This window comes from Pholcus phalangioides, unplaced genomic scaffold, assembly GCF_987345545.1.
Source record: "Pholcus phalangioides strain wild (caught in Gottingen) unplaced genomic scaffold, Ppha-v1.0 ptg000043l_1, whole genome shotgun sequence".
Classification (NCBI taxonomy): domain Eukaryota; kingdom Metazoa; phylum Arthropoda; class Arachnida; order Araneae; family Pholcidae; genus Pholcus; species Pholcus phalangioides.
Genome location: NW_028301629.1, coordinates 141111 through 156895, shown reverse-complemented (window position 1 = coordinate 156895; position 15785 = coordinate 141111). Strand labels below are relative to the sequence as shown.

At 40.2% G+C, this 15785-nt stretch overlaps 1 protein-coding gene across 1 annotated transcript; it reads left to right on the top strand.

Moving 5' to 3' along the window:
• Nucleotides 1–13764: 13764 nt before the first annotated feature.
• Nucleotides 13765–14592, top strand: LOC149063748 (uncharacterized). The gene has a single exon (XM_089255586.1). It carries the CDS (start codon nt 13765–13767, stop codon nt 14590–14592), a length of 828 nt encoding a protein of 275 aa, XP_089111712.1.
• Nucleotides 14593–15785: the final 1193 nt, after the last annotated feature.

Below are 15785 nucleotides of genomic sequence, written 5' to 3'. Positions count from 1 at the left end.
AGCCAAAAGAACAGAAAAAGTTCTTTACCTATCGAGCTTGGAGCAACCACCTATAGATGGCACCTTCATTTCCCACCCAACTCCACTAACTACTACTTCACCAAACACCAACTCTGGCCATATCGCTATATTGCAATTTACTGCCATTAGTGAGATGGGTTGGAAGTGAAGGCGCTGTCTATCGGTGGTCGCCTCGAGTTCGTTAGGGAAAATATCTTATCTATATCCTCCCTTGGGTTCGAACCCGGGACCCTGACAACAACCTTCGCGATGGTAGACGAACATCTTACCACCATGCCACTCGGGCACAACTCCACTAACTGGAAATTGCCATGTGGTGATACATCACTCGAGTTGGTGTGCGGAAAAGTAGTGCTATAGAACCAGAACTTGATCTGTTTGGCTCAAATGGTTTTTTTCATCTTCTTGTATTTGCCTCGGCTCAAGAAAATCTTATTTAATGGTTAAGCGAGGCTGCGCCAAATTTGGTAATTTATTTTTTTTGTCAACTGATTATGTTGGTGCTTTGGTTCTTCCAAAATTTATAATGACAATGTTTTTCCAGCTCTCAACATGCTACCCTTATCTATTTTAGCGCCATTTTCATTTCTTGTTGTCACCAGCGTCTTAGGTTTGTAATCCTTTAAATTTAAATAGGCCAAACCCTTTTCTTCATTGTGGGCCTTTTGATCAGGGCCGCAACTAGATGCTTGGTCACCCAGGGCAAGCGCACATTTTAACGCCCCCCCCTTGTAATGTTGAAGGAGACGTTTTAGAATGAAATTGGTGCCCCCTCGGGTTGCGACCCTGATTTTGATAGGGAATTTTTTTCAACTTTTTTTTATGGATGAGCATTCTTTAGTTGGACAGAAAACCACTTCAGTTTTTGACAGAATTCAGCGCAATATTGCAAAAGAAATTATAGTTTCTGGCGCAAAATATGTTAGCATCGTTTCGAATGCAGAAAGAAATTTGGTTGCCATTTGGTGCTGGGTTGCCAGAATAGGAACTCAAAGCACAAATGTAATGGGTTGGTGTGAATTCCATGAAACTTCCTTCATTTGTTCTAGAATTTCTCCCCCCTTCCAGCTTGCCAAAAAAATTTAGTGCAGAATTTCTTTCTTGTCAGGTATCTTGATTTTCACGATCATGAAGATGCTCGGCGAACAAAAAAATTCTTGGTCACCAAGGGCAAATAAACCTTATGAAATTAGGAATCGCCAAATTTTGTGCAATCCCGCTTATCGATACGAAATCCAGGCCCATCTAACCACGGTCACAGTAATATAATCGACTTTTAATAACATTTCAAATTAGACACCTCATGGGGATCCAAATATAATAAATAAATGAAAAAACGGTTGAATTATTCATGTAAGAGATTGATTTTTTGTGACATAATGTAACACATGTATATCGTGTCAGCGATATTTCAAGATTTAGGAAGTGTGATTAATTGGATACAACTTCGAACATTGTTTCAAGCACAAGCATTATTATATAGATGTGTATATATAATTCCTTTTTTTAAATATTAAAAATTAGATTTCATAGGATTTCGCTGAGTTGATCATCTTCGTCCTCAGACATAGAGAAATTACTGTTAATATTGAAGCTTCGACTAATCCTAAGATCCGAAAACGACTGGCTATTGCTGTTGTTGTGACTGGATGGATGGCCATCAACCAAACTGTTAGTCATCTCCTGCGCGTGGCCGGCGACAGCATCGAAAGAAGACTTGCGGCTCGGTCTGGAGTTCTGGGCCCTGCTGTTGGTGGCCCTGGGGACCCTGGGCTTCGAAGAGTGCTTCGTCGTTATCGCCGGGCCGGCGCCTGCGGGCTGCTGCTTGCAAGGCAGCTTGCGCATCGCACTCAGCAGCTTTTCTATGGAAGGCGCGAAGGAGGATATTTCCTCGGCGGCGTTGCATCTGTGGTTCAGGTGCTCGATCTGCTGGTCCTTGTCCTTGCACAGCTGCTCCAGGTGGCAGACTCGGTCCCTCAGCTGCGACACCGCGGCGTTCAGGTCGTCGATCTCGGCGTCCTTGAGTTCCGTGAGCTCTCTCACGGTGTCGTGGTAGAGTTCGTCTTTCCTCTTGATGGCCTCGGACTGGGAGTCCACGGTCTTCTCCAGCTCGAAGACCCTCTCGTGCAGCAGCTGCAGGTGGTCGTTGGCCTCTTTGATGCTGGTGCGGTTCGGACTGGGATTGACTGTTCGGTTCGCGAACATAATAATTCCGAGTCTATTCCGCGGTCATCGGTGCTCACGAGTCGCATCTGCCATGACTATAGCGTACATGTCACTCGATGGCCGTGGGGCCCCCCCACCAGCAAAATAAAAACGTAAACAAAGCGTACGGTGGCGTGAGAGTTGTTTGCTTCGTCGGTATGAGGCCACACCCTTCCACCAATAGAGCAGTTTTTGTTTTTAGTTTCGATATTTATGTTTCGAATAAATATGGGTGTTTTTTTAGTATTCTTTTATCTATATTCATCAAGATACGAATTTAAATTTTAGTGTCAGTTTTTGAATCAGTTTTGTCACACTTCATGACCATATTTTATAATGGACAAAATGGAAACCACCAAAGAAGTTAAAAAAAAAATTGCCAATCATTGCTCAAATTGGTGGAAATTGCTCGTTGGGGGAAAGGAGGGGAGATTAAAGCCAGGTTTTACTAGCAATAGGTTTGTTGCGCAGCGTGAACCGAATTAGACTATTTCGCGCCGACAGAAACGTGTTACATAATCACGCTACGCGTTTGTGTTCTCCTAGCGATGCGCATCAGATCAGGGCGGCTATATAAAGTATATGGCTTTGGCATCAGCTACTCTGTCGTCTGCATGCTCCGGTTTGAAGGGAAGGAAAAGAAAACACACAAGAGTGAAGAGAATATCGGCAAAACCGCGGCGCACGACGCATTTGACTCCTCCAGAAGGAGTCAGCCAATAACGCCCAACGTAAAGCGCTGTCGTTGCGCTCTGTAGGAAAACAGACATGCTGTTTTTCTTACTGGTGAGTGGACGGCGTGTCGCGCTGGGCGAATCACGATGCGCGCGGCACAGGAAACCTGCTCCTAGGAAAACCAGGCTTAAAGGCTGCTACAAGCCCATGGAGGAAAGAATATTAGAATATTATTCTTTCCTCCATGCTACAAGTCCAAGTGAATTGAAATGTATTGCGATAACTTTGTGCTGCCATCTGTTGTTGAAATCAAAGATGACCCATGTTAATTTGAGGAAGTTTGAATTTTTCATTCAGTGAGAATTTCTCCAGAGTGGGATTGCAGGTTCAGTTCAGTTTCACTGTAGGTGAGGGGACGTCCGAAACAATGAGGTGATAATCAGATGAGAAGGAGTGTTTCCACTGTTTGATCGATTATTTTGGTGCTGCCATCTAATAAAGAAATCGGAAATGATTCATCTGGTGGGGATAAAATTGGAGTCATTGGGAGCAGAATTCTTCAGTTCCCCACTGGTGAGGCAAACAAACTGAACCAAATTGCAAGTTCAGATCATTTCACTGCAGATAAGGAGACGTCCAAAACAATATACCAGAAAACAGACGTGAAATGAAGAGGGAGTGTTCATTGTTCAATTCTTGACATACCGGTCTGATGATGATGATGATGCCAATCCATATATAAGCAAATACATTAGATCACTCGGCTTTATGTTTAGGCATTGCCCCCCCCCCCCATGTCCCCCATATCCCTGCCCATGATTCTTGATGTTTGTTGTGCTGCTATCTAACGTCAGAATCAAAGATGACTAATGTAGTGACCATGAAGATTATATTACTGGAGGGAGCATCCAGCCGTCACGACGGCAGAAATATCAAATGCAAGAAAATCACGTGACTCGGTGAAAACAAAGTTTGTGCCTGGCAATTTCCCCATAGCAAATATACAGTTCGGTCTCTAAATATTGCGTTTTAAAGATTAAAAAAAAGGATGGGGGAAGTCTTCTGAAGGTGAAAAAAGATTAAATTGTTTATTTCATTAATGCCGGAATTATTTCTTTCCTCAATTTTGGAATTTTCCTTCATTAATTCTGGAATTATCTTTCATTAATGCTAAAATTATCTTTCATTAATGCTAAAATTATCGTTGGTTAATGCTGGAATTATCGCTTTCCTTAATTTTGAAATCATCTTTTATTAATGCTGGAATTATCTTTCATCAATGCTGGAATTATCTTTCATCAATGCTGGAATTATCTTTCATCAATGCTGGAATTATCTTTCATCAATGCTGGAATTATCTTTCATCAATGCTGGAATTATCTTTCATCAATGCTGGAATTATCTTTCATCAATGCTGGAATTATCTTTCATCAATGCTGGAATTATCTTTCATCAATGCTGAAATTATCTCTTTCATTAAATTTGGAATTATCTCATCGATGCTGAAATTATTTTTTCATTTATTGTTTTAAACTCCTATGAGGCTTTTTGGATCACGTGATATTTCCTTCTTTCGTGAGGGACATACAAGATAACAATATTGTACCATCATTGATGTGGCCTCAAGAAACTTATTTAGAACCACATGGTGATAACAATTATTTAATTTACTCATCTGACTCCATGAATTGTCACTACTCAAGAGATATTCAAACAATTAATTTATTAAAAACATAACTTCAGAACTGGTTAACACGTTAAAAACTTATATAACTTAAAACGGATAACGGGGATACATAATGTAAAAAGTTAAATACTGAAAAAGAGCGAAGAGCGAGTCGTCAACCGCATTTTATACAACACTAGCGGTGATGTCACATCGACATAACACAAGGTGCGATGACGTTACAACAATATAAAACATTCACAGCGACACCTACAATATGGCGACTTCCTGTGCGGCTCATGAAAGAAACAAATCTAAATCAAAGAAACATAGAAATGAATCTTTTTCTTTTATGGGAGCTAGATATTTCGAAATTTTTTTTGAAGTTATTGATCTGACTGTTTTTGCTTCAGAAAATGCTTGGTTAAAACTACGGAATTTCTTCAATGTAATTTATATGGGCCCATAATTAATTTCAAAACATCCTAAACTATATGGATTGATGCATTTGGATAGTATAAGTCAATACGGAGACATTAATTCTAATTTTCGTGCTTGAGAACATATAAATAAAAAGCTGAAATTAATGTAATTGCATGGATATCCACCTCAGTGGGTCTGACTCATTATTTTGTATTTAATTTTCTGGGCTTCGTATCTCTAAGCGAACTCAATATTTTAAAAATCAAAAATTCAATTCAATTTTTCAAATTATTGATGCGGGGGAAAACCCTACTAAATTTCCGCATTCCTATGCTGAAATCGGCAATTTTAACATTAATCTCTATGGGGATCGTGTTTGTTTTCGCCGAGTCACGTGATCTTACGACGGAGATGTTGGGGGACACCTTTCTCAGCACTGCCAAGGCGGAGACCGCTGACGTCATACTCCCTCCAGTAATATAAGCTCGATGGTAGTGACTATGAAGTTCTGGACAAGAAAAAGCAGAACTTTTCATTCAATACGATTTCCTACAAGCGTAGCCCACAAACTGAACTGGATAGTGGACTGTCTGCTTTCGGTTCGCCGAAATTTTCATTCACTTTAGTTTCTCACGAACAGAACTCACAAACTGAATCGGATGACCAATTCGGTTCTTTTTTCAGGACAAGTGAGCAGGGCCGTCTTAAGAGCATCATGGGGCCCCCGGGCCAAGTGATTTATCTAAGGCACTACGGGTGGGCTCATGCGTTAAGATGTCACTGCAAGTAAGGAGTCGTCATAAACGAAGAACCTTTGAAGAAGCAGACGAGTGAAGGAAGTTTTCACTTTCCAAGTCTTTAAAAGATTATAATGTCTTTAAAAGATTTTAAAAAGTCTCACCGCAGTGAGCAACAGGCCTACAAACGTTACAGTTATTCATTAATTACACTTCGCTCACTATGAGTTGAGAAAAAAAACTCATAGTTTTAAAAAATTGATTGCAGATGGCAGCACTACACATAACAGGTATTACACAGAAAAAAACTTCACGGAAGGTTCACTATACACACACACATTCGAACATGTACTGGAAGTTAGAAGTTCCGCAGAGGAATATGGACGAGGTGAATGTCTAGTTTAGTAGTAGGGTATTTCCTGCTTCAGCCGTGCTTATGTTTTTGAAAACGTTATTTTGGTGGCTCGCTAAGCAAACGTTGGTGTAGCATCTACATTAGATTTTGTTTTGTTAAAACATATTTCGAAAAATTTAGTATGAAAATTTATTATCATATGACATTGCTTAGTGTAGAAAATTACTTTAAACTGAAAATTATTACAAAGTCAAACAAAATATTAGAGATAGACAGCATTTTCTCAGCCAGTCATATCAAGAAAACAGGTATTATTCTGGATTCTATGCCGAGGGGAACTCGGAAAGAAAAGTCATCTGGTCTCCCCCGGGACTTGAACCTAGGCCCTCTTGCACTTTCTAATTGGGTTTTTGGGCACCCAATTAACTGTATAAAAGTTAATTTTTGTATGTAAATGGTCCCCTTGGGAAATTTAAGACATTTCAAGTAACCACACGTCATTTGAAAAAAATTGCAATCGAAAGTATGTTTCTCTCTCCCCTAAAGTCAACGGTCACAGAGATAGCTGATGTGCATACAATTTGGGACAACCCATATAGAAAAAACCATGCCATTTTTATATATTGTTCAATACTACTACTACTACTTATTCGTACATCCACCTCGTACACATTCCTCTACGGAATTTCTAACGAATCGGCACATGCCGGAATGTGTATTCTGAGTGTATGTGTGGCCCTAACGTATTTCTGTTGTCGGAGTGGCACTTGTTTCGTGTTTTCGTGTTCGTGCTGCCACCTGTCTTCCATTTTCTGAAGTAAAGATAGAAATGCTTGAACTTTTCATGTTACGTCCGTATCGTGTTGTAGGTCTGTCTGCTCTCTGCAGAGAGGCCTTTTTCAAATGGTAAAAGTCACTTAATTTCTGTATTCGATCGACATCGAAGTATTACATCGAATGACGTCTAGTTCGATCTAGTTCGACGTCGGATTCTCTACATGGAGCTATATAACAAAATCTATGCCGTTTTAATGTAGTTCTATATTGGAATGCGACATCCAACGGTATCGAAAACTCTACGTCGTTCTACATCGCTGTGCTACCGGGGATGATGCCATCTGGCTTCCGTACCTTGAAGTAAAGTTGGTAAATGCTTGAATTCTGGGCCGTCTTAAGAGCATCATGCCCCCCCCCCCCCGAACCAAGTGATGTTTTTGAGGCCCTACCTGGAAAATTCTCGAATATTTCAACAACTTCTCATTTTTGTGGGCCCCTCCTCCTATTGGAGTCCTCGGGCAGTGCACGGGTGGGCCCACGCGTTAAGACGGCACTACTTGAATTGTCATATTCCTACTTTTATGTTTTTTACATATGTCCAGAACGTTTAATGTGCCTTACTTGTAATTTGTCCTCACCAGTGAAGTGTCCCACATACAAAATCCATTCCTAAAACTCGGGGGGGTCTTCAACTTTCAGACGCGGCGAGCCAAATCGAAATTGCCCACGAGCCAAAAACTCATGTAATTAAGCAACATCTTAATGGGGCGACATATTATCAGATGCCAATGGGGGCCCCCCGAGTTAAACAGGGACAAAAATAATTAAAGGCTTTTATCTATACTGAGATTATTTCTTTTATCAATTATCAAATTTGACTAGTTATCAGATAATTTTTATTCACTAATTCTAAAAAAAGGTTTTTCAATTACTAATGATTAAATTTATTAATCCTGAAAATTAATTTTAATCTGAAATCATTTTCAATTATTCTGTAATTATTCATTTCGGTATTTCTGCGCGCGATTATTTTCCTTCTAGATATATCTTGAAAAATTATTTCTTTCAATAATTATGCAATTACCCTTTTATTAATTGTGAAATGATTGATTTATGTTACCTTTTTCACTAATTCTGAAACTACTTGTTTCAAAAATTTTTAAATACTTTCTTACATTAATTATGGAATTATATCGATTCTGCAATTATTTCTTTCATCGATTTTTGAATTATTTTTCATCGATATTCTGGGATTATATCGATTCTGGGATTATATCGATTCTGGAATTATTTCCTACCTCAATTCTGGAATAATATGAAATATAATATGAAAATCATTTTATATATTTGTGGCGCTGCCTGTCTTGTGCAATTTTTATATTTTTATTATGTTTTTTATGCCCCTCACTAGCTAGGGATTATGTAGTGTCTTCTTGTATTGGAGTTCAGTCTGGCTCCAACTGTCGACCGAACGTGTTGTAAAAATCTCTCTTCTATTTCTTCTATTAAATAACTTAAAAAAAGAAAAGGAGTCATGACTCAGTATGTTTTCCAAAATAACGAGACATCCACCAGCATCTCGCGTCACCACAGTACTGGTGACTCATATATTGCAGATATTTGACAGCCACGAACTCGAAGACGTAAACAACTACTTTTTCTTGTGATGTGACTTGCTGCCTCCTTTTTTCCCCCTCTGTGTGTGGTGCGTTTGCTGACTGATTGAGGGGGGTATCTCCTCGATTCTCTTCCTGGATTGTGCTGAACTTTTTTTAGATATGCCGAACGCTACAGAAGAAACAGGTACGTCTTCTGAATTAGAACTTTCGCGTGTTTCTTTTCTCGCGCCTTCGATTTGGAAATCCGATGTCGATCTTTGGTTCCTTCACATTGAGTTGAACTTTAAAATTGCCGGAATAACTGATCCTAAAACGCAATTTCACTGTGTTGTGACAACTCTCGATGTGGAAGTGTGTTATCATATGCTAGTGATTTGATCAGAGCTCCTGTTACAGACGATTCTTACAACCGGTTAAAAACACGCATTTGTCAACAGTTTTCACTGTCGGAAACTTCCCGCTTACGAGTTCTACTCCAAGAGCTCACTCTTGGGGATAAGCGACCTTCTCAGTTGTTGCATGAGATGCATACATTAGCTGACAAGAAAATTTCAGATGAAGTGCTTAAAACCCTTTGGTTACAACGTTTACCTATCTATACATAGCAGATAATTTCTGTGAGTAAGGATACATTGCTGGATCTAGCAGAAATGGCAGATAAAATTACCGAAGTCACTGGGCACACACACCGACTATTTCTTAAGTCAGCCGTAACGGAACCATCAGCTTGCAATCACTTCAAAGTCTAATTTCGACTTTGACCACTGCTGTTGACCGCTTATCCCTCTATAAAGAGAAAAATTTTAGCAAGAAGGGAAGAGCTCGTTCAAATTCTCGGTCTAGAGAGAGGTGTAGTGGTGATAGTACATCCAAACGTAAACATTATTGTTGGTATCATTTCAAATTCGGTAGAAAAGCATCAAAATGCATTAAACCCTGTGATTGGTCGGAAAACTAACTGGCCCATCTGTTTTGGCGACAGCAGGTGACGGCCGGCGTTTAGTTCGCCTTTTTGCTCATGATCGAAAATCCGGTACTTGTTTTTTAGCGAACACAGGCGATAGCATTTCGGTTTTCCCACGAGATACACAGGTACATAAAGCAGCAGATACAAACTTTTCGCTATACGCAGCTAACGATACCAAAATTTCTACGTATGGTTGCAAATCTTTAGCAGTGGATTTAGGATTACACAGACTGTTTAGATGGTCCTTCGTTATAGCTGATTTTAATCACCCGATATTAGGTGCTGATTTCTTAGAACATTATGGTCTATTAGTTGACGTAAAAAATTTTCGTTTGATTGACAGTTTGACTTAACTTTCAATCAAATGTAGCAATGCCAGTTGCACTACATTAGGCTTAAAGACCATTTTTGGAGATTCGCCATACTTGAAAATTTTATCTAAATTTCCTAATCTGACGAATCCTTCTATGCTTGGGGCTACTTCTAAAAAACACTGCGTTACACATTGCATTACTACCAAAGGTTCTCCTGTCTTTACTAAAGTTCGCAGACTTTCTCCAGAGAAACTTGCTATTGCAAAGCGTGAAGTTCAATCGCTAATGGATCAGGGCATACTGAAACCTTCAAAACGTTCTAGGGCAAGTCCGATACACATTGTTTCTAAACGTAATGGAGAATACCGTTTATGTGGGGGATTACAGAAAACTTAATTCTATAACGTGTCTAGACAGATATCCTATACCACCACATGTTCATGATTTCAGTTACGGTCTTCAGGGTAAAAGCATTTTTTCTAAATTGGACTTGGTTAAGGCTTATCATCAGATACCTTTAGATCCTGAGTCTGTTGAAAAAAACTGCCATTATTACCCCATTCGGACTTTATGAGTATGAGGTGACTCGACGGTACATGTAGTCTATCCATAATGTACGTGTGGCGAACTCTTGCACCTGCTTCTTGCTTGCACCTGCTTCTCGCCGTCACCTGCCTTGCACCAAATTTTAACCTTGGATTATTTAAGAAAGTTCAAAATCTACCAAGCAAAATGCCGATCGCTAGCGGAACCGAGAAAGTGTCTCATCATAAATTTGTGCATTTATTTCCTCTCTGGATTGAAAGCTAAAGAAGGCGACGAACTCTGCTCTGACGAATGCAAAGATACAAGAACGTGTACGAGGTTAGTGTGTTATATTTCTTCTTTTCGCGAGCATCCGCACTCATATTTTTCATAAACATGTCGGTAGATAACGCTGATCCTCCGCAAGTCAGTCGTGTCACGTTACGAATCCCCCCTTTTTGGAAACAAAACATAAGATTATGGTTTTTTCAGGTCGAATCAGCTTTCATTATGTCAGGTATCACACAGGACGAAACAAAATTCGCTGGTTTAGTTGCGTCGGTTGATTCAGACACTCTTAGTTACGTGAGTGATTTACTCTATCGGCCCCCTGACACAAACAAATACGAAGCTCTGAAAGAACGGCTCATAGCCGAGTTCGCTGACTCCGAAAGTCGGGAAATAAAAAAATTGCTCAATGACCTACAATTAGGGGATAAAAAACCATCATTTTTACTGCGGCAAATGCGGGAACTGGCAAAAGATAAATTAAACGATGATTTTTTGAAAAATCCTTGGCTACAAAGACTACCGTCTGAAATTCAAACCATAGTTTCGGCTTCGAGAGAGGAATTATCCCAATTAGCCATTATAGCTGACAAAATCCATGAGGTATCCGCAGAACATACGGTTTATTCAATAAATTCGTCAGAGTCAGAACTGACCGCTGTGTCGTCACCTAATATGGGTTCCTTGCAAAAACAAATCGAAAACTTAAGCTTGCAAGTAGAGTGACTGTCTGTGTCCGACCTCGCTTCAAAAATAAACGTCATTGGTCTCGCAACCGAAACCGCAGTGGTTCAGGCCACCGATTTCCTCATGCTAATAACCCAAATAATGGCCTCTGTCATTACCATAACCGTTTCGGTGCTGCTTCTTTCAAATGCAAACAACCGTGTTCTTTCTCTCAGGGAAACGAGTAGCGGCCACTGCCTGTACGGATACAGGTGGTGGCGAAAATAAGGGTTTGAGTATCAGCCATCTGTTAAAGGTATACGACAGACAAACAAATTGTAGTTACTTGATTGATACAGGAAGTGATGTTTCGTGTATACCACCACGAAAAGGTGCTCATGGAGCCACCGATCTGGTACTTTTTGCTGCCAACCATTCCAAAATAAAAACATATGGCACAACCCTTTTACACCTTTCCTTGGCCTTGCTTCCACCATCATCATTCAAATGGAACTTTGTGATTGCTGAGGTATCTGTACCCATAATAGGCGCTGATTTCCTACAACACTTCGGTCTATTAGTGGACCTAAAAAGGAAACGGCTCATAGATTCTACTACTAATCTCAGCATTGCAGGTGATTCTAAGCCTTGCTCTCAAGCCGCGGTGAAAACAATAGACGGATTTTCTCCATATCATGACCTCCTGAGAAAATACCCAGATATCACAAATCCGGCATTGAATTTTAAGGAAGTTAAACATTCTACGGAGCATCATATCCAGACGACAGGACCACCTGTTCATTGCAAAGTCCGACGACTGCATCCTAAAACATTTGATCTAGTCAAAAAAGAATTTGAATACACGTTAGAAACAGGCATTTGTAGGCCATCAAAGAGCCCCTGGGCATCGCCCTTACACGTCGTAGATAAGCCAGCTGGTGGTATACGTCCGGTGGGAGATTATAGGAAGCTAAATGCTCAGTCAGTCCCTGACAGATACCCTATACCCCACTTACAAGATTTTTCTCACGCGCTTTATGACAAGAAAATATTTTCTAAACTAGATATTTTTCGAGCTTACCACGCAATTCCAGTACGTGAAGAAGATATTCCTAAAACTGCAGTTATCACACCATTTGGGCTGTACGAGTTCCCATTCCTAAATTTTGGACTCTGCAATGCAGCTCAGACGTTCCAAAGATTCATGGATGAGGTTTTAAGAGACCTAGATTTTTGCTTTGTTTATATTGATGACATTCTAGTTTTTTCTAAGGACGCTGACGAACACCTTCGTCACTTGGAGTTGCTATTCAATCGCGTGAACAAATATGGTATCAAACTTAATGCCTCTAAATGCGAGTTAGGCCTTAAAGAATTGACATTCTTGGGTCATGTAATAAATGAAAAGGGGTATCAAGCCCTTGCCTGAAAAGGCCCAGTCCATTTTAGAATACCATAAACCTAGCAACTTAAAAGAATTGAGGCGGTTCTTAGGACTAGTAAATTTTTACAGAAGGTTCCTGCCACGAGCAGCAGAAAAACAAAATGTCTTGACAGAATTTTTAAAGGGCTCAACTAAAAATTCTAATCACAAAATTGATTGGTCCGACGAGGCTTCTACAGCTTTCGAGGACTGTAAACATCAATTAGCCGAAGCTGTACTTTTAGTACACCCATCACCAACAGCTCAATTGGTCTTGAGCGTTGATGCTTCAGATGTAGCCATAGGGGGAGCCTTGAATCAAGTGGGACAGACATTAGAACCCCTTGGTTTTTTCTCTCGGAAACTTTCCTCGACCTAAAAGAACTATAGCGCTTATGATAGAGAATTGCTTGCTATATTTGCCAGCATAAAATATTTTAGATACATGTTGGGAGGTCGAAAATTTAGCATCCTAACTGATCACAAACCGTTAATATATGCATTTCGCCAAAAATCGGAAAAATTATCACTGAGGCAAAACAGACAGTTAGAATAAATACATTTCCCAATTTACGACTGACATACATCATATTAAGGGATCAGAAAATTCGGTTGCGGATGCTCTATCGCGAATTGAGGAAATTACAACACCATGTTCCATCAATTACACTGAAATAGCGGAAGCCCAAGAAACAGACGCGGAGCTAATGAACTTGTTATTGACACAAACTTCATTGGACTTCAAAAAAGTGACACTGCTCGACTCTGACCGCGAACTGTATTGTGATGTTTCTTCCAGAAAAGTCAGACCTTACGTTCCAAAGGACTTCCGTTACCAGGTTTTTCAGGCGGTGCACAAATTATCACATCCGGGAACCCGAGCCACTACCAAACTGGTCACAGACCGATTCCTCTGGCCCTCGGTTAATAAAGATGTCGCCAGATGGGTGAAGTGTTGTATTCCGTGCCAGAAAGTGAAAGTTCACAGACATACAACCAGCAGTTTGGGCTCATTTGAACTTCCAACTGAACGCTTTGAACACGTCCACCTTGACATTATTGGTCCGCTTCCAGAATCACAAGGGCTTTCTTATGCACTCACTATGGTGGATCACTTTACGCGCTGGCCAGAAGTGGCACCGATCGTGGACATCACTGCTGAGACTGTGGCGAAGGCATTCCTGTCGGTATGGATATCGCGATTCGGATGTCCCAAGCGCATCACAACGGATAGAGGACGCCAGTTTGAATCTTTGTTATTCCAAGAATTATCAAACCTCTTGGGTGTTCAAAAATTACGAACAACATCATTCAATCCCAAAGCAAACGGCATGATCGAATGCGTACACCGTCCGCTGAAGGCCGCAATCAAGGGCCAGAATACGAACAGATGGGTCGATGTACTACCAACAACAGTTTTGTTGGGTTTCAGATCAACTTTTCGACATGACCTTAATGCAACGTGCGCAGAATTAGTATATGGTACAACTTTGCGACTTCCTGGTGATTTCCTCGCACCACAAAGAACTGAAGCAGCTCAGCCGTCAACATTGGTCTCAAGACTACGTGATGACATGCATCGTTTGACTCCGGTACCAACAAGTTCCCATGGGGTGAAAAAAGTTTTTGTGCATCCTGAACTTTCGCGCTGTACACACGTCTTCGTGCGCCGCGACGCGGTACGCAAACCTCTACAACCAACATACGACGGCCCATTTGAGATACTAAAAAAAATGACAAATACAAAGGGAAAAGAAGAAGCGGTATCTCTAGATCGCATTAAGCCTGCCTTTTTTGTCGCCGAAGAGGACAGTCAACATAATGTTGAAGCCCCTGAGTCACCCGTGACCACAACAACTCGCTCCGGGAGACGCGTGCGTTTCCCAAGACATCTCGTGTCCTACGACACTGGAGTGGGAGTATTGAGGTGACTCAACGGTACATGTAGTATATCCATAATGTACGTGTGGCGAACTCTTGCTTGCATCTGCTTCTCGCTGGCACCTGTCTAGTCCAGTAAGCGACAAAAGATAAGGACACACACACACTCTCTTAACTGTATCGAGACCAGTCGGTCACATTAACCAGCTCATTATTATATTTAAAAATGTTTAATATTCCTGTGAAATAAATTGTATTAAATTTCAACTTCAAAGTACGCTATTCAAATAATGAGTCAAGTACTTACATATGTGTTTTGGATTGTCTAATGCGACACAATCATTTCAACGGGTCATAGATATTGTCTTAAGAGACTTGAACTGTTATGCATATTTAGATGACGGACTAGTTGCATCAGCAACAGAAGAAGAACATCTTAAAGATCTAGAATTGGTTTCTGGACGTTTAAACAGTTTTGGTATAATTCTTAATCTTGATAAATGCATATTTGGGAAATCTGAGATACAGTTCTTAGGATATTTGGTTAACAACAACGGCATTTCTCCTTTGAAAGAAAAAGTTGACATTCTTCGTAATTATTCGCAACCAGAAATGGTTCATGAACTTCGAAGATTTCTAGCAATTCTTAACTTTTACACAACCGTTTCTTAAAGAACGCAGCATCTGACCAGGCTCCCTTACACGATTTGTGCAAAGGAAAGAAGAAAAAAGATAAATCTCTCATCGCTTGGTCGGGGGAAACTATTACTGCTTTCGAAACGTGTAAACATGCTATTACCAACGCCACTCTTTTGGCTCATCCTAAACACGATGCTCATCTTTCGTTGACAGTCGACGCATCAGATTTCGCTCTCGGAGCTGTTTTGCAGCAAGCTTATACTTTTGAGTTGGATATCCATGCAACAACATTGATTTAAACCGTTTATTTATATCTTCTCAAGCATGAAAATTAATGTCTCCGTATCGTCTTTTAGTAGTCAACTGCATAAATCCATATAGTTTATGATATGACTATTTTTTTTTAGCTCAGGCAAGTGCAGTGCTTTTTTTTAAAATTTACTCTTTGATGTTGAATGCAGATTGCTTATCTATAATTAGCTAGTGCGAGTAGCTGTGTATAATAGGAATATTACATAAAAACCATCTGAATTTAGCTGGTCGTAATCAATCACTGCGTGCTCTTGTGTTATTAAGAATGTAAGGATTGTAATTACTCTGACGG

Excerpts from the sequence above, each read along its gene's own strand:
- LOC149063748 (XM_089255586.1), top strand. The coding sequence starts at position 13,765 with ATGGTGGATCACTTTACGCGCTGGCCAGAAGTGGCACCGATCGTGGAC.